Below are 25,157 nucleotides of genomic sequence, written 5' to 3'. Positions count from 1 at the left end.
AACCCCAGCAATGTCTTCTAACAAAATATACCAAGTATGCATCGGCATTTAAAGTGTAAGGTTAATATGGAATTTACACAGCAGACCCTTCTGTGTTATAGCTTATAAAGAATAGGAGAATAGAAATTTCCAGTCCTGTAGGATTTCAGTGTCCTTTATAAGACCAAGACCTAGATGTAAGAGTTTATTTACCTCTGATAGGAGTATAATCCGTTTGTATGGTCTCTGAGTGGATGCTCTTCAACTTCAATAGCAGATTTTTTCTGAGTGTCCAGCTATAATTCAGGAACTACTCTCACCATAAATCTGTTTAGAGAAGGAGGGCAGAGTCTTGCCAATAAATAAACCTGTTAGTGGACAAAGGAGAGTTCTCTGACCAATATTTAAGGAGGTATTCTCTGATCTTAATGAATAATGGACAAGTGTAGCAACGTCTGTTCTGCACCACTCAAGCAATGGGGAGTTTTTAGGGCTGCTGTGGAGGGAAACCAGAGCCGGGTCTTGGCCATTGAGTTCGATAAGTATCCAGATTTTTTTATAGAGGGATTTGTCCTTGCTCAATGGACATGGCAAATAGGGAAGAGTTATTTTAAAAATAAAACAAAAATTGTAATTGAAAGGGGTAACCTTATCAGTACAGGAAGTGATTTTGGTGATGGACTGTAGCTTCTGCTGCTTTTGGATCATAGAGGGAGCAAAATGTTGAAAAACTTTTATAACAGAAGACCCTTGTACTGTACATGTTAATGGTCCCGGACAGCCAACAATATCTATTACTTTGTCTTATAATAATGGCCAATCCGTATTGTGCTTCTTTGACAGGGCTAAATTGGGCTACAGCCTACGGAATATTATAATGTTGAGGGCAAACACCGGTCTCCATAAGCTCGTGGCAGTAGGCCTCTGCTTCTTGGAGCAGTCAGAGTTGTTCGGGTGAAAATCTATTGCATAGTTGTCTAGTGAAACAATTAAAAATCAGAAATATTGCTTTTTCATTCAGAGATGGGGGAGAATCCCTGATGTTGGGCGAGTTGTCTTTGAGGACATGTCCTCCACGTTTGGCTGTCGGGCCACACTCCCAAGCCATAGACTGTTTTTTTGGGGGTTTTTTATTTGGCATATACTGTGGGGGGTTTTTTTTCTTCATTTTTCTAGATTTTTTATTTATTATTTTAAATGGTTTTTGTTTATGTATTTTCTTGCTCACTCAATAGCATTGTTTTTGGGTTGTCTTGTGAAATATATTTTATACAATGATCCTGTATTATAAATGTTAAAATTCAAATGTATAGAACAATATTTTAGTTCTTTGACTTTATTTCTCAACAGTTTGTTGATGCTGGACTGAACCCTACACTTGTGGAAATCAACCAAATATTAGCAACTATGAATCAAAGTAATGCCTCAAGAAACAATATTACTATCCTTTTATCCATGAAAGCAAGGTGAAATGAGTTTCAAATATTATTTACATATGTTTTCAAATAAATGTGTACCTAGCTGTAGAGAAGAACCATTTTGGAGAAGAACCATCAACTTAAAAAAAAAAAAATCTTTATGAAAAAGGCTCTCTATAATTACAAATATAAGTGGAAATGTTGCCATTTGACAGAATTCAAGATATATGAAGTTTTGTCTGAGTGCAAACCAGAGTGTAGTAAGCCGTATTCTTTAGTCGCTCTCTGCAGATTTTGTTCAGCGCGTATAAAAGTAAAAAGGCATCTTTAGTCTCGCCCATCTTTAATTTTACCGACAGTGGATATCTCGATACATGTGAAAACTAGCTAATTATAATTTTACGTACATTAATGAGGTATGCTATAGACATAAACTCTCTGTACACCCACCTCTCATATCTCATAAGAGACTATATGTACATGGGTAGCTAGACATCTTTCCAGTGAGCCTGATGCATTGTAACATGGCAAATGAACATTGGAATTATTTTTAAGCTCAAAAACAAGACCTGTCATTAAGCGGAAACCATTTTTAAAACTGGTATTTTTTTAAACAGGTAATACAAATGGAGTAATACAAGTGGCTGTTTTAGCACTGGGTTATAGTGATCGGTAAGGTAGACTTAGCAGTAAATTGGTCCATATTTATGTTTGCATATGGTAGAAGGACTTGTCCTAAATATAATGTTACCTCCTTTTTTTTAAGCCTTTAGGAACTATGCCACTGTATCTCATGTCTGATTTATTATGTCATGCTTGCTTTTTTTCTTCCCATCTGTGGGCAATGATTGCTTGAAGATTTGAGATGAAGCTTTCAAAACAGAATTGGGCTTATGACTTGGGTACAGCGATTGCTGAAGTTGAGGTACATTTAATGGAATCTGTTTATTTTCTATGAACACATGTTTGCACAACACCAGACAATTGGTTATTACTAGTCATTGATGTTTCTCAGATTTTAACTTTAGCCCGGTTATGGTCCCAAGATCCTGTAGGTCAGAGAAACACAAGTTGAGTCCCAGAAAATGTTTTCCCCATCCTCATGTGCAATACAGTCTTTTAGGTAAAGCCTCTTTTGTGCTCAAGTGGCATGCTGAAAGTTAAGGTCCTGGGACAGTAGCATGTTGACAATTCGGTTTTCAGGACAATGGTGCACTGATATTTGGATTCACAACTGGAAAAAGATTGAGCACTGCTGCTGTAGATTGTAACAGCTAATGGTTTCCCAGGTAGTTGTAGATCTATGGACAAGATGGAAACATTTACATCTAAACTGATATATTTATTAGGCACCAAGTTCTGAACTGTACAACTTAGAATGGTTTAGTAATCCATAAACGCCTTTTCCCCGTTGAGAATAAATGAAACTGACACTGTCCTCACTTGCCCCCCTTCAGCCAGCACCTGTGCTTCTAACCTGGGCTGGTTACCGCTAATGCAGGGGGGGGAAGTGTGCGGTCCCCCTTCAAAATAACAGCAATGAGCATGGCGCTGAATTCCCTCGGGGATTGATCCAACAAAAAAAGTGATCCCCTCTCCTGAGGAAAACCTTTAATACAAATTAGTTTATAATGTGGTATTAAAAGTCCCAGCAATCCCTGGAACTAGTAAAGGTTTGGGTATGCTGGCGCTTGTAGAACTTTCAAGTTCCTGTGGGCCTAATAGACTGAAGTGTCTAAGGGTTACATTATGTTTCAATAAGTTTCCTACTAATGTTTACTAAAGTGTATTTGTAATAAGCATATATTACAATGGTATAGTTTGGGTAGTGGTTTAACTTTGATGTTTAGGCAAATGCAGCATCTGGGCTGATAATTTCTACGTGAACAAAATATTCTGTAATTTTGGGAAAGACACTAAAACTGCTAGAATATCTATGAAGTCATATACATCACATTGTGCAACATTTTATCAACAAATGGATAGTGTCATGCATACAACAGGTGCTCTTTACATTATTCATTATGCAAAATATAGAATATTTACCTTAGTGGGGTCTTCCTTATCGCTGTCCACCATTACATGCACTTTCTGCTCCTTCTTCCTCTTGAGAATACTGGGCTGATGCTGGCTACTCTTCCTCATGAGCAGATGGCCGCTTCACTCTTGAGAACATTGCTGGCTCCTTCTGGTCTTGAGATAGGGCTGGTTCTGGTTCCCGCTCCTCTTGAAAACCCTTTATTACTGAGATTACAGGTAATAATGTGTGACCCTTTTGAATTTTAGAGGGCCACACCATGCGGTCCCTGAAGTGTATAAGGTAGCTGTCACTGATCTTGAGTGACTGTCATTGAGTTTTAAAAATACAGATTAATTTATTGATTGCCAGCATTATATTCAATTAACTAGTTTTTAGTTTCTTATTGTTTGCATGGTTGTACTTTTGGTCATTTTACAGTAATAACTTATCCATGGACACATTTTATTTCAACTAGATTACTGTTAAGCGCTGTTTATTTTGTTAACCACTGCTCTAGCCAACTTTTTACTATTCAGTGGCACAGCTATGGGTATAATATTTGCACCCAGCTTTGCCAATCTGTATATGGGTAAATGGGAGGTTTACTCCCTTTATAATAACCCTTATTTTGAGCATATTGTCTTTTACTGCAGATATATTGAGAATATCCTGATACATTTTTGGAATGTATAGGTAGTAATGAGTTTAATCTTAGAAATTACATCCAAAACAGATGAGGTTAATTTTAAATTTTTAAATCTAGTCTTGGAGATTAATTGAGGAAGGATCGAAATTAAAACTTTTATCAAGCAGGTTAACACCAATAGCTACCTCCACTATGATAGTTGTCACCTTGCAAAATGGAGGAATTTTATTCCTTTTTAACCGTATTAAGAGAAATTGTTCAGATGTAACCATATGTGAGGAACAATTAGAAGTCTATGCAAATAGTTTCAGGGAGAGAGGAGATCCTGACCCAATAATAATCGAAAGGGTTATATACTCCAGGTCATGTTGCAAAATTGTTGAAGGGGCCACAATAAGTTAATAGCGCATCTGGCATGTGAGGCAAGGCATCTACTCCCTCTGCTCCTGTACCCTCCACTGGTCAACTTGCTCATAGCCAGGTGTGTCCCCAAAGGTCCTGGGTGAGAAAAAGATGCAAAAAATGAAATGCCTTACTTAATACTTTTGGTTTTTTTCAATATTAAAATACTTGCATAGATTAGTTTTTAATGCTAATTTTGAATGTCTAGTTAAATAAAGTGTATGGTGTACCTGTAGCTCATCTAAGAGGTGAGATAATCTTGTTATACTGAAGGAGGGCAAATGTGTGTTTCTTTCAAACTTTGGGAGTGTCTCCTAATCAAATAAAACTATAAAGTGTCAAAGCACAGCTGACCAGTGTGTGTTTGTGTGGCTGGGCATTTTACAGGCTATGTGAATTGATTATTTACATTGTTCATCTTTGCAAGTTCAGCCTGTCTTTTTTTTTTTTTTTGCTGTACACTGACACATAGGGGGGAATTCATTTGGCCGCATTGCTCTCGAAAGTAACGAGGCCTGCACACTATTAACATTCATACAGTAATTTTAACCAACATTTCTAGATGTATTATCCACTATATGTACTTCCGTGTGCTGGGTCTAGTGAAATTTCATTGTTTTTTCTTTGTCAACGTCCCTGTTTACACTAAAGGCAGTTTTGCCTTTGTTTTTCTTTTTAAAATAATTCATTAAGGATATACATAACTATGACATGGATGAAAATTTGGAAGTGTGTTTCAGCACACTTGAAAACAATTTCCCAGTACATAGAATACTTTATACATTACTACTGTAAATGATCCACAGTACATACTGGCATTCCAAAGCCCTCAGTCTTGTGGGTGACACATAACAAAGTATTACAGATTTAATGATCATTACAATTCAATGTTTTAAAGCTACCTTACCTGCAATTATGCAATTAATATGCCTCTTCCCATCCCTTGAACCCCGGTGGATACATGCATGCAGCAGTTTTCCCAGGGCTCCGTGGTTATCCCCTTCTCCACAACCATTTTACAAACATTTTGAGAACCATGTAGTTCGCTACTGCAGCTACATTATTACTTGTATCTAATATCTGATTGACATACATACAGTATGTCTGCAACATGGAAAGAATAAAGATAGTATGAACATTATTCACAGTGGACACCAACACACTAGGGAGACAACTATTGTATACTACACTGATGTCACTTGTTCCTAGTGAATGTATAAGCTGCATTCATGAATATTTGGTCAATTGCACAAAATGGCTACTGTTTGCATTGTGACAAGATTATAGCCATTGTTGCCATTTACTTATGACTGCATCTGGGACACAATGTACCAATACTGGAACCTAATATTGCACCAGCAGTTGTCTTAGGCTTCTCTATGCCTCTATTCAGTTCAATGTCCTTTAGTTATTAGAGCATTTAAAATGCATCATACGCAGAACATGACAGTAGGTTTGGGCAAAAAGATGTACTGTAATATTTTACTACAGTGTATTGTAGAGATTAGCTTATGGCTGCATTTGCGAAAGGAGAAAAAAATGTATCGCACACAACACAATGCTTAACACGGGCTTGAAGTTTTTATTTAAATAAGTACTTTGAAAGCTAGTGTGTTTTTGTGTTTAACATTAGTTCAGTGTGGAGCTACAGGTTCTTGCGGGCCCTGGCTGTCGATGCATGCTGTTGCTTGTAGTTCTTCGAGCAACATCATGCTCTGACAGCATTGGGTCTGCTGGCATTTAGTTATGCAAGTGCCAACATACTCAACAGTTAATGGTGGACTTGACTTGCTGGGACTTGTAGTTTTCTACAGCAAACTAATGATTTTATTAAATTTACTCATTACCCCAGCCTCCACTGCCACCATGGAATTCCTGAGGAGCCCTAAGGCTTCTAAAGTTGAGGTGGGTCCGGGGGGTCATTGGTTTTAATTCCCTCTACATTAGCACTAACCAGCCCAAGCTATAAGGACAGGTCCTGGTTATTCATTTGGGGAGGGGGCATACTGTCAGTTTCATTTATTTTCAATGAGGAACTCTCTCTTATGAATGTAGGAGTCCCCCAAGTGGCCACTATTGGTACTTCATGCAAAAGAGTAATGCTGATTTAGACAGTTACTTTATAGTATCGCTTAACAAAACTGTAACTAGAGAATGGGATGACTGGTTAATCTCTCTGCACCAGGTATCATGTTAATGCTGGCTACATCTACAATACAGGATTCCTCAAGTGTCACATGTTTTGTACCATAGCCTTATTACCTATTTGCAGCCTAGCTACAGGAGGACAGTTGCAATGGAGTGTGAGCCTCCAGAGAGTCTGGTCACACAGTAGATGTAGTAGGTGGTTGTGGGAGGCTCTGAGGGTGTTAAATGGTTAAAATGGTACTTTTTCCTGGCTGTGAGCTCTTGCTTCCATTCATCACTACAGAGGACTCCCAGATATTTTGGCATGCCGAAAGGATAAAGGAGAACTTGTGGGAGAGTAAGGAACAAGGAGATGCTTTTATTGCCATCCACATATGTAAAAAAGAGAAAGCTATAAACCTGAAACTTTTTTAGCTATGGTCATGTCTCAGGAGGGATGCAGTGTAAGAACACCTTAAACTCATACTTACCAACTTGACAAAGTTGGTTTCCGGGAGAGATGGGCGTGATGGGGGCGGGGCTCCAAAATGCGTGTCATTTTGGGACCGCCCCCCGTGACATAATGACGCAAACGCGTCATTTGACAGCGGGGGCGGGGCCAAACGCCGTGATTCCCGGTGAATTGCAGCGTTTGGGAGCTAATTCTGCCCACTTCACTAGGAAGTGGGCACTTCCTAGTGAAGTGGGCAGATCCGGGATATTGCCACACTCTTCCGGGAGTCCGTGAGACGCTCACAAAATGCGGGAGTCTCCCGCCGGACATTCCGGGAGAGTTGGCAAGTATGCTTAAACTTCAAGTAAAATAAGGAAGAGAACATACTCTATAATGCAATGTGCCTTTGACAGTCTATTGTGTTAAACAATGTGCCAGCGTGTGAAATGTCTACATTTAGTGGACTGTACGTACAGTATAGATAGCAGAATATATTTGTTTGGAATAGGACAAAGGTTCCCCCGCCCAGTTAACATTTTACTTTAGATTTCCCCTCCAAGTAAAATGTTAACTTGGAAGTGGGACTTTTGTCAAATATATCCTGCCATCTATACTGTAACTACAGTATTTCTAACTTTGAAGTTACTAAAATATGAACTACTGTGCAATACTGAATACTGATATTTGCAGTAATCCACAACAAGGCAAACAAATTGGATACATGAACTTCATTTGACCCTCTATGCACTGTCTAGCTTTGTTTTTTCCTTGCTTCCTCTATTCCCCTTCTAACATCGACATTGGGTCATAAGCAGCACTGTCCTCGACATAATCACACAAGTGAATAGGTCGCTGTGTCCCACAAGACCAACACTCATCCTAATGTGAACAATCCAATGATCTGATAAGTTATACTGTGTACACTCTGATTATCTGGTTGGCTAATAAACAGGGTACACAAAGATGAGCAAGAAATTGAGATTAACTAGGGTCTGATTACCTTTTTATGTTCAAATGCACCTTAAAAACTACTGCACAGAACTGTAAAACTTCAAAAATACTGTGGGAGAATATAGTGAGGTAAAATGTGGAAAAGGTAGTGTAAAATAAGGAAATGAGCCCTATGAAATGCATTGTGGAATGTACACAAATTGTTAAATCAGGGAAAGGGTGGAAACAAATTGTGTAAAATTGGGGTTTCAGTAATTATACAGCTAGCAAAGTTCACCTGTCACGTTTCATTAACATTTTGTGACTCAACAATAAATATGTAGTAAACATGAAATTTATAATGTATACCACTATCTAACCGCTAGGTGAATGCCAGTGGCTTTAATTTACAAATGTGTTCAGCTTTGTATGAGGGTGAAAAATAAAATGGCCACCATGCTTTGTGGTGGCGGAAAAAGAAAAAAAAATAGTAGTTGCAGCACTTGAGGACACTGTCTGAAGATCAAGCAAACAAACAGTGGGCTTGTCATCACCATTAGTTGTTTACAGTTTTATTTTCTTTCCAGCATTGTAAAGTCAACAGTAACTGGATGCAACTAGGGATTTTGTATCTTAATGTCTGTAGAGGATGTGAAAATATAACAGATCTTAAGAACATCTCAAGATGTATAGCTGAAGCACTTATGAAAGAGTCAGTCGATGAAAGATCAGAAATTCCTTACACTGAATTTGCAGACACTAGTAAGTATCCTTTAATGTTCCTAACATTATAGATAAGAATGTTAACTAGCCTTGCTTAAAAAAAAAATCTAGGCAGGAGAATGAGATGATCATCGCATTTTTGTATCTTACTCTCGCTGGTCACTTCTATCTCCCAACCAGATTTTACAGTTGTGTTTTGAGTATGTGCAGATTAAACAAGGCTAAACTGTTGTAGGCTTTAGCTAATATATAAATAGATATAGATATAGATATATATATAGATATATATATATATATATAGATATATATATATATGTGTGTGTGTGTGTGTGTGTGTGTTAATTTATTTAACCATTGTTATGCAATCTGTATTATATGCTTGTATAGCAGTTGCCCCACCAATGTGTTATTGTGATGCAGTATTTCAAAAATCCATCTGTCTGTATCCACCTTCTTTGCATTTCTAATTTTAGAGATGTAGCCTGTAAAAAGTAGTGCCCAGAGTAAGTACATGTCTCATCTTTTTAGTAACACTGTACGTGTGCTACTTTTATTTCACACTAGTATTCCATGGCTTACATGAATTCATGCAGCTGTTGCTTCAGTCACTAAAATGTTGCTTCCTGTTTACTGGCTCTGGAGGTTGACCAAGATAAAACCGGACAGAAACAGGACATAATCATTCCCTATTTGTAAATGCCCTTGCATGACCATAAAGTTTAAGATACAAAGGGTTATCACAAAAATATTTAAATGTGGGGGTAATTTTATTTAACAAATGGGAAAAACATACTCTACTATTATTTACTGCCTTCAGCAAACACCTTTATAGTTAATACAAGGCAGGCCTTGACAAAAACACGGATGCCAGGAAGATGATGTAGTTTAATTGGTAAGAGCTGCAGAGGACAACTTTTTTAATTTCATGATCTAAAGGAGCTTTCTAGAGATCTATAACACTGAGCCAACTTTTTCAATGAACCAAATCTTATCAGTTTCCAAATTCAATCTGGCCTTTTACAAGTATATTAATTTCAATATTTTTCTTTTGAGAAATTATTGCTTTATTGACCCTGAAGAAAATAAAAGCCTCATTTAAACTAATCAATTTTTCAAAATGACAGAACGTTTCACCCTGCATCACCATTATAGCGCCAGTAACACACGAAAAATGTATTCCAGCTGACTAGACAGACATGCGCAGCGTAATCTGTGAAAGAAGATTGTTTATCGGAATTCCATTATGTAATAAACTTGTATTCATTGTTTTCTCTAATATCTTATTGCAGTATTCAAAAATCCTCAACTTAATGACATACACAAAAATATTCTGGGAAGAATTGGAATCACTCTCATGTACTTTTATCACCGTAAAGAGTTGTGGCAAAAGGTATTTGCCCAATTGGTAACTGTTTATGTTCAGTATATATTCCAGCTATATATAGAATAGTTGTTAAATGAGTATAAATTTAAAAAGTAAATGTTGGGGGTTATTCCATATTTTTATTGTGCTTTTTGATTTTGTTTTATATTATGTTGTGCTAGAATTTTTAAATCCTGCAACACATGGGAATTTATATTTTGTCTATAAAATATTTTTACCATTGGTAACCGTATTCTTTTTCAAATGTGAAATGGTATGAGATCATTATTAAATTCGTGCCAAATCTGCTTTCATTACAATAATTAACAAAATACAGTTTACAAAATGATGCAAACCGTAACTCTATGAACTTGTCATTATACAATTTTAAAACGACAATAGTTAATTTTTTTTTTTTTTTTTTTATTGCAAGGGAAGAAGAGTGTTGCACAAATTAAAGGAGATGCAGATTAACTACACGGTCTTAAAAGGGCTCGACGATCAAGAAAGTGTTGCGTCACGATGTCATGTGGTTAATATTGCTGTGGAGATTTTCCTCATGTGTGGACACCTAATAAATGCTGTGCAAGCACTGAAAGGTAAAGTGCCTGCAGTTAATTTAATTTGGAGAAACCTAAAGGTACAGATTTTGCATTTATAACCCTTTAGCTTAAGAAGCATACGTTTGTATTACAGACACCTGAATAGTGTTATAATTCTGAAAAAACACAAATTGAAAATCCTTAAATTGTAAGTTTTCATTAAATGGTAAGGGTGTGCACCGGCCACTTTGTGTTTTGGGTTCTGATTAGCTTGAGGTTTTGGGTTCTGATTTGTTTTGCCAAAACATCCGACGAAAGGTTTTGGTTCTGATTTATTTTTAAAAAAGCATAAAAAGTGCTAAAAACCAGTTTTGTGTTTTTTTTTTAACTCCTACGCTATTATTAACCTCAATAACATTCAATAACAATCATTTCCACTAATTTCCAGTCTATTCTGAACACCTCACAATATTGTTTTTAGGCCAAAAGGTTGCACCGAGGTAGCTTGAGCACATAATGCCAAAAAAAGAGGTACAAGATGGAATTGTTCTGGGCCCTCCCTCCCACCCCTCGCGAGATTCGACGCGAGACTTGGACGACAGAGCCTCGTTTTCAATTTTTTGCCCGCCGGAAATATCCGAACAGTGCTCGGATCCCGTTCGGATCCGCACTGTTCGGGTGGGCTCGGATTAGCGGAATCCGAGCCCGCTCATCTCTATTAAATGGTAGAATATTACATTGTTTTTTGACTATCTTTAAATCCTCAGATGGATCACTGATTCCTGGAATGTTAAGAAAATGACCAGTTTACACCTTTGTGTTAAAATTAAAACGCTTATTCCCACTTGCCCCATAATAGACCTATGTCCTATTGCACTCGGCCTAAATGATGGCCAGGCACTTTTCCTCCCTACAGCCAGACAGGTGCTATGAATGTCACTGGCAGTATGTTTGCAGTGTTCCCAATGCAGAACTTTAATGGAAACCCAGCAATGTCATTGTGACGTCACTGTGATTTCCTCCATAAAAGGGTGATCCAATCTAGATCCCCCTACACCCCAGCAATATCACTTGTGGGAATCTACAGGAAGCTAGCGTGCTGACAATGATTAGATCCCTATTACAATGCTGAGATGCTGTGGACTCCTGAAAGTAAGTTCCACTGTATCCCTTGTTTAAAATAAAATAAAGAAATGTCCATACCACAAACTCACTCTCTAGGACCTTGACATATCACCGTCGTGAGTGGCATAAACCCATCTTGTAGATGTCAATAATACAACTTTTGTCCAACCTCCACTGGCCATGTCCTCCTTTATTTGCACTATAAAAATACTGCAGCTTCACGCGAGTACAAATGTCTAAGTTTGAAAAAACAAGCAAATGAAAATTAAACAATGTACCACATCATTTGTATGTCTTTAGCTAAACAGGTCAGCTAGGAATTTGCTCTTTTTCTTTGTGCAGGGCTTGTGGGGTAAGCTGAATTCAGGTTGGCGACCTGGGGAATGCTGCCTTCAGTGCCGTAACTAGAAATTTTGGTGCCCTGGGCAAGACAGGGCACCGGCGCCCCCCATCTAAGTGGGAGTGGCATTTGACAAGTGGGGGTGGCTAGCACTTTAGTGAAAGAATTGTTATATATACACACACACAATGGTATATTTCAAAAATATATAGCGATAGGTATTGTAATATTTTATGCAGTTAATATGTGTAGGTTTAAGTGAGTTTAATATATTGTGATATGTTTCATTGGGGGGGGGGAGAGAGAGAGACATTCACTTACATAACTTTGAAGCTTCAACCTTTAAGTCAAGTCCCCCAATGTGCGTTCCATTGACAGGAAGTTCGGCATTTGCGTTCCACTGCGGGACTTAAGGGTTGAAGCTTCAAAGTCTTATAAGTGAATGTGAATGTCTATCTCTCTCTTGGAGGCAGGTAGCGGGTGGCTGCTGCGCCCCCTTGGCCTTCCGCCCTGTGTAACTGCACCGCCCACACCACCCTCGTTACGGCACTGGCTGTAGAGGTGTAGTGTCCGGTGGTAGGGGCAGAGCTGTAGTGTCCAGGGGTAGATGCAGTGCTGTAGAGGTGCAGTGCGAGGGGTGTAGCAGAGTACTGTATGGGTGTAGTGTGAGGTGGTAGGTGCACAGCTGTAGGGGAGTAGTGTGGTGCTGCAGTGGGCTCTCTGTATGCCACTCGTCCTCTCTAAATACCTGCATCTATATATACCCCCTATATCTTTTATATATGTGCATCTCTCTATATACCTGCATCTATATATACCCCGTTCTCTCTATGTAATCCCTAAATTCCCTCTGTATCTTTCGCTATACCCCCTGTATCTCTCTCTATATACACTGTCCCCTCTACATCTCTATATATCCCCTGTATCTCTCTATATACCCCCTGTTCTCTCTATACCCCCTGAATCTCTCTATAACCCCTGTTTTTCCTATATACCCCTGAATCTCTCTCTATAACCCCTGTTTTTCCTATATACCCCCTGAATCTCAATACCCCCTGTTTTTCCTATATACCCCCTGAAATTCTCTGTATACCACCTGTTTTTCCTATATACCCCCTGAATCTCTCTCTATACCCCCTGTTTTTCCTATATACCCCCTGAATCTCTCTCTATACCCCCTGTTTTTCCTATATACCCCCTGAATCTCTTTTTATACTCCCTGTCCTCTCTATATATCTACATCTCTATATACCCTGTCCTCTGTATATACCTGTATCTCTATATAACCCTGACCTCTCTGTATACCTGCATCTCTCTCTCTCTCGTCAGACTGAGGAATGAATGTACCACAGGGGAAAACAATGGTAATGGCCCATGAAAGGGGGTGTGACAGCAAATAGCCATATTGAAATCTGCCACAGCAAGTGAAGCCCACCACGAATGCAACTGGAATCCTGGTGGTACAGTCCTACACAGCCTATCGCCTCCACACTAATGCATGATAATCTATAATTCCATACTAGCTCCTGGCATCCTTAAACCTTCCAAATACTGTCTGAACTGACACACAAAACTATGGTACAATTATAGACCTCTAATTCCTGACACCCCATCTCTCACCATGCTGACAAGCCCAAGTAACTTTACAGGTACCTCTATACCCTCACTTCCCAACAATAACAACTAATTAACCCATGTACACCCATATTATTGGCTGAATCACACAGCAATCCTTGTAAACTCTGTACCCCTATAAATTCCTTGTAGCCACTACATATTATGGTTGACACTGCTGTCCCACACCAGGCAGCACTTACCTCTACTTTAGACATCAGTGTGTTTGACAAAGCTCCACCACATCCCAGGCTTCTCTGTTACCCACAGCACAGCCACATTTCCCAGGATCCTGAACCCAGGGGCGGAACTAGACTTTGTTAGTCACGCCCCCTTTAGTCTGATTAGCTAGTCCCGGCTGGACCGCCCCCTGGTCGCGATTGGCCACGCCCCTTTGACCGGCATCTAATCTTTACATTTTAAAGTATTTGCTTCTGCTGCTCCCCCCCCCCCCCCCCCCCCTTGAATCTTCTACTGCCTGAACCCATCCACACCACAGGCTGAGCACACTGGCAGTAGAGGGTGTGCTGTCTGTCACTCTGGGTATCAGAGTTTATTGCTAACTGTGTAGCCTCACCCTGCAAAAACATAATGTTTGAAAACTGTTAAAACTTATTCTTTTGGGATCCTGCCTTTAAAGTCATGCTGTTAAGGCCAAACGTGGTGATAAAATTGGACTTTGAAGTGGTCATACTTTGGCCGTGTAAAATCAGGTAAACGTATCAATATAAATAAGTCACTTTCTACGCTGTGCTCCTCAGTAACAGTCTGCCTGGTCCTCCATGCTGCATGATATTACACATGCCTTATGCACAATATAATCTATAACATTATGCCCCCTGCACGAGTCGCGGGACGGCGGAGTCGGGGGAGGGGCCACAATTTTTTTTATATTTTTTTCTACTATGTGCCACAAAGGGGAAGGTAGCGGGCGGCTGCTGCGCCCCCTCGGGCTTGCGCCCTGGGCGGCGGCACCGCCCGCACCACCCTAGTTACGGCTCTGGCTGCCTTACTACCTCCAGGAGTAGCATTGATGTATAGTATATTTGAAAATGATGCCTTGGAGTGCTAGAGCTGTGTCTGCTCATGCACATGTACCTAGTCATCACTGTGAACCAGGAAAGGACTCGGAACTGCTATAAAGAAGTGTTCCCTGTCCAAATGGAGAGTTCTGTGTTACTGCTTCTAACAATTCAAGCAGCCTCATATCTGTCAGCAAATTGGATCCTGAGGGGGTGTCTTTGTTTGTAGCTAAACAAGGTCCTCAAATATTTCTCATCCTTCTCCCCACAAAAGGAACTCCCTAGTCCAGCTGACCAGCCTCGACCTTCAATCTTCCAAAACCTATCGTACTCCCACCTGATACTTCTGTCTCTGCATTTTGTACCAGCTCAAGTCAAATGCCCATTCTGAATCCCACTAGCTCCTATTGTCAACATTGGACACTCCGTCTAGACTGCAAGCAGGACAGTTTATGCTTTTGTCTAATTTCTGTGCTTGTTTTGTGTTTAATTTTGTACGATTTATATTTCTGACTGTCCGGTACTGTGGAGCCTTACAAATAGATCATGCTAAAGTTTCATTTACACTAATAGTGCTACCTCAAATATGTATCCCAAAATGTGATGAGCTATTTTTCTCTCTAAAAATTTACCAAATATATGTACTTTATTCAAGGTCTGTCATGACTATATGGTCCAAGCAGAAGTGAATGTGTTTTAGTGTCATTTTTTTTTATTTCACGCGGCACATATTGATCTACAGAACATCAGATCTAGGAGTGTTTGTGTTAGGCGGTATCTGATCTGGATTTAGCTTACACTTACACACGTACACACAGTAACATTATGGAGATTCCTTCAAATTACAGACATTCTTAGCTGACCCCTCCCCCCCCCACTTGCACAATATGTGACTCAGGCAATTCTGCATTTTCATAATGGCACATCTTGCATCATCTGATCTGTGAATGTGAAGAGACTCACAGTAATTTTCTGGAGAAGTTTAACAAAAAACCCAAAACAAATAAATGCAATTGGATAATGAAGCCACGGATTTAGACTAAATACAGATGTAGCACACCTCATATAATCTTTCAACGCTGGGAAACGATTGAGTTTTACTTTCAATACCATGGTTAACATAATTTGCTATTGATTAATTGTAATGCTTGCACTATGGACGTTTTATTCATTTGACATGCATAGTATACTTTAAAGTGCTATCTAGTAGCAAGAAAAATGTACTGTATGGAATTCTAATCCACTTTGAAATGTGTGAGCTGTAACTGTAGTCCATTAACTAAATTGTAATACATTCATAGTGATTTAACAAATAAAAATTGAATTCTGCAACAAATTAAAAAACATAAACATACTAGAGATTTCAATACTGTAAAGTACCAGTTGCCAATATATATATGAGGAAGATCAGGGATTGTAAATATGTATATCTTTTTTTTTTTTTTTTTTATTTTATCTTTCTTTAAAGCACTTTGACATGATATATTTTATGTAGAAATAAGTTGATGCCTTGTACTGCAGGATTATCTTAAAGGATCTTATGTGTTCATAAAAACAGTTGGATGCCTAATGATCATGTTTTGCAACTGTAGTCTGTATTTGTTTGTACTGGAGAATCAGAAGCACTAACTAAAATGTTAGCTAGAGCCTGATTGCATAGCCATGCCACACCCCTTCAGAAATCAATTTCTGAATCAATTTCTGTATCTATTTTGTTTCTTACCTATTCTGTAACTCTCAGCAGAGATCCCCAGTACAGGGGGTTACATTGGAAAGATCCTGATGTGCTGATCTGGGTAAGGTGGAGGTTGTGTAAAACTTATTATTGCCAAGAAATAAATATTTGGTTTGTGTAAAACATGAATAAAGAGATGATTACTGTATTAATTTTCTAGAACAGTCCTGACGAGGAACACATGTCTCTTTCATCCATCTGGGGGACACTGCTTTACCATAGGTTGAGTAGGGTAGGGAGGAGTTTGGCACCTATATAGTTCATTGCCAAGCTGCCGGCAGGCCCCTCCCTCTGCCAACCCCCACATGAACTCAGTTTTTTGTAGGTGCCCAAAGAGTTGGGCTGAAGATACAGAGCTGCAGGACAGTGAATTTGTATTTCTCTTATAGGTTTTGTTTTATTTGAAAATGTTTTTTTTTGTTAGAGTAACAACAAGTGTGCTCTGTAATACCTTCATGGTGTCGATAGACATCAAGGATGCCCACCTCCATGTTCCAATCTAGAAACGTCATCAGCCTCTTCTCAGATTCACGGTGGGCTCGGCTCACTATCAATTCAGGGCTCTTCCATTTGGTCTTGCAACAAACCCAAGGGTATTTACAAAGATTATGGCAGTAATGACGGCTCATCTTCATACCAGAAGGGTACAAATAATGCCCGATCTGGACGATTGCTAATCAAGGCTGCGTCAGAGCAGTTGTTGGAACAACATCTTCAGCTTACTGTTCAGGCTCTGGAGAGGCATGGTTGGCTCTTTAACCTTCCAAAGTCACAGATAACTTGCAAAAGATGTCATTTCTGGGACTAATAATGAACACAGCATGCCAAAGAGTGTTTCTTCCAGAGGACTAGATAAGGTCCTTGCAAGAGTGGACGAACAAGGTTCCGTCCTGCAGGAGGCAGTCGGTTTTACTGTGTATAAAACTGTTCGGAAAGATGGTGGCACTTCTTTTTTTTTTTTTTTTTTTTGTTAAACTATTTATTTTAGAAAATAGCATTAACAATCAAACAAGAATCAGCAAGTAGTACATTGGCCAAAAAAAAAAATCACAGCATATTCTCACAGAACAGACGAGTAAGCAAACATTGGTTGTACCAATTGTTCAGGTTCCAGCAACATTTTCTAATAATATGGGGTGGAGAAAGAGAGGGGGGTGGGTAGCACTGGTCGTCACAATTAAAATACAGAGGGAAAAACTACCCAAAGTCTCAGGGAGAAAGAACAAATCTGGTGGAATTTATCGTCCTTGTCATGTAAGTGATATGTAATCTGTTCTATCTTGGCAATAAACCAAATGTAGGAGCGTAAGGCCGCCATAGTAGGGGATTTAGGTTGCTTCCATGATTTAGCTACTAGACATCGCGCTGCAGCAAGGATATGGGAAGCTAATTTTGAGGACTGCCCATCATTATCAACTAAAGGATAGCAAAGAAGTAAGGACCATGGGTCTTTCCGGACGGGACACTGAAGGAGGGAGGAGAAGAGGGCCCTAACACGGTCCCAAAAGGAGGATATTTTAGGACAGGTCCACCAAATATGTAAAAAAATCCCATCTGGCCACAGCCCCACCAACATAGTGGAGAACTAGAGGGAAACATTTTAGTAATTTTGTCAGGGGTGTAGTACCACCAGTAGAGTATTTAATATGCGTGTTACCTGACCAAGGTGGAAATAGAGCTTGCGGAAACCTGATCCCTTATGATCTCCCAATGAGCCTCCTCTGGGGGGGGGGCAGATCCCTCTCCCACTCCCTCTCATGCCTACCGCCGGGAGGGAAAAGTACATGGAGAATTAGGCTGTAAATATATGAAACCATGCCTCTACGCAAAGGCATATAAAGACAGGATTTCAAACTGGGAAACCGGAATAGGGGAAGGAGTTCCCCCGAGGAGAGAGGCCCACAAAGTGACGTAACTGAAAATACTCATAAAATTTAGGATAGAGGTTTGGATACTTAGAGCGCAGGTCATCCCAAGAGATAAAGGTACCTTGGTGTACTAGATCTCCAACAAACCGAATACCCGTGGTGGGATGGTGGCATCTTTTGAGAATCTCCCTTATGGCAGCATTCACTCGAGGTGTTTCCAGCGGGACATGTTGAAGAAATGGACAGGGTCCCATCTGAAGTTGGATAATCAGTGGATGATGTTATCACAGACTTTTGTGCAAGAGCAAGATATCCACTAGCAGAAGCGGTGGATGTGTTGACAATGCCATGGGGTTTCAAGTTAGCTTACTGGTTTCCTTCTATATCATTGATTCCCAGGGTCCTTCGGAGAGTCAAGCAGGGAGGTCGCCAAGTCATTCTTGTGGTGCCAGCTTGGCCACGAAGAGTCTGGTATCCAGGAGTTATTATGGCAGTGGACCTGAGTATTTGGTTACTTATTCGGAAAGATCTGCTGATTCAGGGACCATTCTTGCATCAGGATCTAGCCCAATTCAATTTAACGGCATGGCTTTTGAAGCCAATCTGGAAATTCAGAGGGTTTTCTTCTAGGGTAATTTTATACCTTTTATCAAGGCTAGGAAGCCAGTGTGACTCGACTTTAACACCGCATATGGCGTAAGATAGTGTAGGAATAAGGCCTGCAGTTCAGAGTCTTCATCTTGTTAGGTTTCTTGCTTTTATACAAGATGGCTTGGATGGAGGTCTTCGATTAGGATCTTTAAAGGTTCTGTTGTCACCTCTGTCTATTTTCACAGACGATTGGCTGAGATTCCGGATGTTAAGGCTTTCTTACAGGGAGTTCTTCATATACAACCTCCCTGTGTTCCTCCAACGAATCCTGGGGATCTTGGTTTGGTCCTTAATATGCTGCAGGAGCCTCAGTACGAACCATTACAGCCGGCAGGGTTATGGTTTTCAACTTGGAAGGTGGTTTTCCTTCTTGCTATTGCCTCAGCTTGCAAGGTATTTGAGCTGGGGGCTTTGTCTTGTCGTGAACCTTATCTGGTCTTTTATGATGATAGAGCAGTCCTAAGGACAGTTCCATAATTTATTCCTAAAGTAGTGGTTCCTGTGTTCACAGAGGATCCTCAGGTCTGGATCAGGGAACATGAGATTTTTTTTATGTGGTTAGGGCTCTACGAATTTATGTCAAGAGAACTGCAAAGATTCATAGGACAGATTCTTTATCTTGTTAGAAACGGGCCTTAAAAACCCACCTCTTCCTTAAAGCCCTTCCGTCCCCCACCCATTGACCTCCTCCCAGTCTCCCCCTACCCCCCTCCCTCTCCTGTCCCCCTCCTACTTCCCTCCTTTTCATTCTCCTCTCCCCCCCCTCTCCGTCTCTGCCTCCGTTCTCCCCATTCCCTCCTCCTACCATTGTGTCTCTGTCCGTCCTACCCTCCCCTTAGATTGTACGCTCCTCCGAGCAGGGCCTCCTCTCCTTCTGTTCTCCACCACCTTAACTCTGCTCTCCAGCTCCTTGTCTCCTCCGTGAGGTCCTCCGGCCCCTGTCTCTACCCTGCTGGGGGCGCTCACCTCTAATCTAGCTGTTCATTGAGCTTCTGAGTTACTGTGATTTCTGTTAACTGTACTGTGCTGTCTCACCCTGTATCGTGTTTCTGTCTGTCCCTGTACGGCGCTACGGATACCTAGTGGCGCCCTATAAATAAAAATTAATAATAATAATAATAATTTGTTTTTTCTAGACGTGGATGGCCAGCATCTAATCAATCTATTGCTAGGTGGCTTACTCTGACTATTAAGCAAGCTTATGTCAGTGCTGTCTGACCAGTGCCAGAGCGTATTGTTGCCCATTCTACCCGTTCTGTTGGGGCATTTTGGGCTGCACGGAATGGGGCCTCAGTGGATCAGTTATGCAGAGCAGCTACCTGGTCCTCGGTCCATATTTTCACAAAATGTTACCAATTCAAAGTCTTGCGTCTTCGGGCACCTCATTTGGCTGTAGTGCTCTACGTGTTGGGATATCAGAGCGGTCCCACCCTTCAAGGAGGCTCCTTTAGTAGGTCCCCATGGTTAAGCAGTGTCCCCCAGATGGATGAAAGAGAAAAGAGGATTTACACTTATGATAAATTGATTTCTCTGATTTCATCTAGGGGACACTGCGATCCTGCCTTCTGCTTTCTTCTGTGTGTTCTTGGTTAGTTGGCCTATCTTCTTGGGGCTTTTTAATCAAACTGAGTTCATGTGGGGGTTGGCAGGAGGGAGGGCCTGTCGGCAGCTTGGAAATTAATTATGTAGGTGCCAAACTCCTCCCTACCCTACTCAAACCATGGTTAAGCAGTGTCCCCCAGATGGAATCGGATCGATTTTTCGTTAGTATAAATCCTCTTTTCTGTTAGAGTTTCAAATCTACTGTAAACCGTTATCAACCATCAGAATTTTTTGAGAGATTTCTGAAAATCTGGGGCCAAAAAAGACATTCACGGCTACATTTGGCCAACAATTGGACAGTTATATTCTAGAAGATCTGTCAAGTTTATCTCTTTTACAACACAAATCAACGAGTACAAACAATAGTTTCTAGAACAAATATTAGATATTTAATGTAAGTATTTTTCCTAAGTTATCTGGAAGAAACAACTAGAGTCAGACATTCAGGAGAACATCAGTCTCACAGTTCTAAAATCTGTGCACAATATAGTAAAAAGGATAATTACCTATGTGAGGCATTTGGACACAGTTAGTCTTTCCGACAGGGCCATACCATATTCTTTCTAGAAGAGCTTTGAGACTCAAACCCTGGTCTGCAGATTTACAGTCAAAGGACTGCCTTGTTACTATATCTTTGAAGAAAGGCTGGATGATATGATATATAAACTCTTAGGAGGCAGATTGTAATTATTGCCACAAGATAGAAGCTTGCCCACAGTCTGCTCCTAGGCCTAGCTTCAGAGAAATGAGATCTTCTAGGCAATGCAGAGCATAAAGCAGATAATAGCACACTGGCAGGCACAATTTTTGTACTGACAAAGGAAAGTAGCTTAAAAAATAAATAAATATATATCTATATATATATATATATATATATCTATCTATCTATCTATCTATCTATCTATCTATCTATCTATCTATCTATCTATCTATCTATCTATCTATATATATCAATGAAAGTCTACAGGTCCAGATATTGGAAGATCAGCCAGTATGGGGCAGACTGTCTTTGTTCAAAAAAAAACCTGTACTCCGACAATACAATACATGATCAGTGGGTCCAACAACTTATCAGCAAAGTACTTCAAATTCACAGAAATTCTGAGTGTGCATAGATTTGTAGTTTCCCAGATCTCTCAAGACACCAAGAAAAATGCAGCACTCAAAGCCTACAAAAGTTTTTATTAAGCAGGATCATAATGGAAGACCTTCCTCAGGAAAGAAGACACGGTTTTTATTCCTGTGTATTCTTCACAAGCAGGAAAAGAACACCTGGGGTTATAGAACTATATTAGACTTCAGACCTGTCGCTTAGTGCAACAAAAGGAAGAAATTTAGCATGGAATATATTGTGGCCGTAAAGCTTGCAGTCCTAGAACCAGTGGATTTTTACTACCTTTATAGAAATTGGATGCATATCTTCATCTTATATCAAGGGCTTATCGGAGTTCCTTAGATTTTACATACTGTCAGGAGCCGCCTCGGGCACCGCCGCGACTCACTTCCTGTTTCAAGTGAACGCCCCTGTCGGTTATAGCATCCGGTTTGCCTGTCAGCCTAACCTGCTCCTGCTCCTGTTTTGTATTGGTGAACACCTGGCTGGCAGAGCAGACTCCGGGTTGTGCTGTACCGGCTAGAGGGGTTCCTAACATTATAACCAGCCGCAAAAAACAGACGTTCCGGAGACGAAGTTGGGATGGAAGAAAGCTGAACCAAATCGTCTCCTTTTCAAGCCCTAGCGGTTAATGTTGAGACCCTGTACCAAATGGTCCGAGGATTGTCCCAGCGGTTGTCCTCTCATGAGGAGGACTCCCGGACTACACAGCCATTTTCCGGTTCTGTTGATGAACCCAAGCTAAATTTGCCGGACCGGTTCTCTGGAAATAGAGCCCTGTTCCGGAATTTTAAGGAAAGCTGCAAACTATTTTCGGTTGAAACCTCGGTCTTCTGGTTTAGCACAGCAGTGAGTTGGAATTGTCATCTCCCTCTTGCAGGGTGATCCCCAGTCCTGGGCTATCGCCCTACCACAGTCGAGTCCTATCATGCAATCGTTGGAGGCTTTCTTCAACGCGTTAGGTCTCCTCTACGATGATCCAGATCGAGTTGCCTCTGCTGAGGTTCATCTATGGGCCTTAAAGCAAGGCCGGCGCTCGGCAGAAGAATACTGCGTTGAATTCCGCAGATGGTCGCCTGACAGCGAATGGAATGATCCAGCGTTCCAGTTTAGCTTAGGACTGTCAGAGGAATATAAGGATTCACTTGTGCAGTATCCTTCCCCTACCTCGTTGGAGAGCCTTATGCAACTTGCTATTAAAATTGACAGGAGGATCAAGGAGAGGAGAACAGAGAAAGAAGCGTCTTCTTTTTCATCTGCATTTATTCCAGCTTCCACGGATGTTGAGAAGCCTACGCAGTCAGGGGCGTTTCGCCTCCCTCCTGAGGAAAGAGACAAGAGATGCTCACAAGGCCTATGTCTTTATTGTGGCAATAAGGGCCACTTCTCATGCTCTTGTTCATACAAACCTGAAAAAAGAGCATGTCTGGGAAAGGTCCACTTAGGGTTGCAAATTGTTTCCCAAAAGAATGCTGTCCTGATTCCCGCACAAGTCACTTTCGGTGCCAGTTCCGTGGCCCTGTCGGCCTTCATTGATAGTGGAGCTGCAGGCAACTTCCTCGACATCGGATTCGCCCGTTCTGCCGGGATTCCTATGGTCAAGCTTCGTTCTGCAGTTACAGTTTGTGGCCTAGAAGGGAGTCCTTTACCTGGAAGGAAAAATTGTTTGGGAGACTCCATCACTACAACTGAACATAGAAGCTCTTCATTCAGAGTCCATAACCCTCCTCCTTATCGACTGTCCGTCAGTTCCGCTGATTCTGGGTCATCCGTGGCTTTCTCATCATAACCCTGTTGTGGATTGGGTGAAAGGAGAGATTATCCATTGGAGTTCTTATTGCTCACAGTCCTGCTTGGCATTGCCACTCTGGATCCTGCAATCAGTTCCTGAGCAGCTTCCTTCTCAATACCATGAGTTCCTGGACGTGTTCTCTAAACAAGCTGCTGACTACCGCCTCATCGCAATTTTGACTGTGGCATCGAGCTTATTCCTGGTTCCAAGTTACCTAAGGGGCGCTTGTATTCTCTCTCTGCTCCCGAGACCAAGTCCATGCCATGACGTCCTGGCCGTCTCCATGAAGACCGGGGCGTCGCTTCCGGTTTCTCGGGCCCGACCGTGGCCAGTGATGCATTTCAGGGCTAAGCCCTGATTGGCCAAAGTCTGTATATAAGGCAGGGAGAGCTTAGCCTCCCTGCCGGTTATAGCGTCCAGTTTGCCTGTCAGCCTAACCTGCTCCTGCTCCTGCTCCTGTTTTGTATTGGTGAACACCTGACTGGCAGAGCAGACTCCGGGTTGTGCTGTACCGGCTAGAGGGGTTCCTAACACATACTAGGTTACAGTTTCCAGTTCAGGTCTTTACTTTTAAGCTTTCTAGAGCTTTTTGCAGTTTTACAAAGATACTTGGTAACAGTTGTGGATCATTTTAATACTACATGCAAATGAATTGTATCCTTATTTGGAAAATATGTTGGTCAAAGGGATTTATAAAACTCTAATAGACCCACACAAGAGGTCAGTCTCTCTACAGAAAGAGAGCATAAAAAAAAGCTCACAGCGCTGAGCAAACATATTTCCCATAGTAAAAGTGACTGCTGTTAGCAATGTTTTCCTCCACAATCAATATATTTGTGCCTATATATTTCCATTGGTGATTCAATTGCTGCTGTCACAAAGGTGCGACTGTGTTTCACAGATTGAGTTCTATCTGATTTCTAGTATTCTGCTACCCTCTTTCAAGTCACTAATTGCTGTACACCTAAAGTCTTTTATTCTGCTTCATTGTGTGCCGTGAGAAATCAAACTGAGTCATGTTCCTTAGGAGGGGAGCACATTGATGGATTAGCTCCTAAATTATATGAAATTTGGAATCTACCTTAGAATAGAATTGAAGATGGGTGTCCTGAATAACGTTCATATAAGGTTCCTTGCACTATAATGCATGGAGGTCTTCTATTGTTCTGGTAGAAGTAATTGCTATCCATCCTTTTACCCCAATCCTAAGAATTCCAAGGAACAAGCATTACTCTGGACTTTGTAAAAACCTATACTTTATACCTGGAAAGAACTAAAACCATTAAAAATAAACTGAGTTACCAGAGGGAGTTTGTAAAACTTTAGTTCTAACTAAAGTTGTATTATCAAAGTATACAGACTTTTTTAAAAGCAAAGGAAGCTCTAAATTTTATCAATTAATTTCGTGGACAGAGAAAGCACAAGCTAGTGGGATGGAACTCTCTACATACTTTTACCAGGCTTTACAGACTTGATATATCAGCCTTAGCTGAAGAAAGATATTGCACAAAAGTGCTGTAGACTGTACTTACCCTGGCCCAGGAAACAGTTGGGTATTGCCCACTAGTGATGGCTGTCATTGAGGTAAGAAAATAGAAAATGTTAATTTTTAACCTGTTTGATTTCCTCCATGGTAGTGCAATATTATGTTTCTCTGTTATGCTGGGGAAGACACTGTCGTAAAGGGCCA

At 40.6% G+C, this 25,157-nt stretch overlaps 1 protein-coding gene across 3 annotated transcripts in view; it reads left to right on the top strand.

Annotated features, from left to right (window-relative positions):
- The window catches only part of TOPAZ1 (testis and ovary specific TOPAZ 1), a 103,454-nt gene that overhangs the window by 64,112 nt on the left and 14,185 nt on the right, over positions 1–25,157 (top strand). For 2 of the 3 annotated variants that reach the window (XM_075212397.1, XM_075212396.1), the window contains exons 12-16: positions 1,330–1,445; positions 2,256–2,322; positions 8,564–8,738; positions 9,989–10,089; positions 10,496–10,661. In XM_075212397.1, coding sequence (XP_075068498.1) covers positions 1,330–1,445; positions 2,256–2,322; positions 8,564–8,738; positions 9,989–10,089; positions 10,496–10,661 — 625 coding nt within the window. Of the gene's footprint in view, positions 1–1,329; positions 1,446–2,255; positions 2,323–8,563; positions 8,739–9,988; positions 10,090–10,495; positions 10,662–25,157 lie in introns of those variants that run through there. The other variant, XM_075212398.1, reaches the window with a different exon arrangement.

Source organism: Mixophyes fleayi, chromosome 5 (genome assembly GCF_038048845.1).
Source record: "Mixophyes fleayi isolate aMixFle1 chromosome 5, aMixFle1.hap1, whole genome shotgun sequence".
NCBI classification, from domain to species: domain Eukaryota; kingdom Metazoa; phylum Chordata; class Amphibia; order Anura; family Limnodynastidae; genus Mixophyes; species Mixophyes fleayi.
Note: the sequence above shows the minus strand (reverse complement) of the source record. Positions and strands in the feature narration are given on the sequence as shown.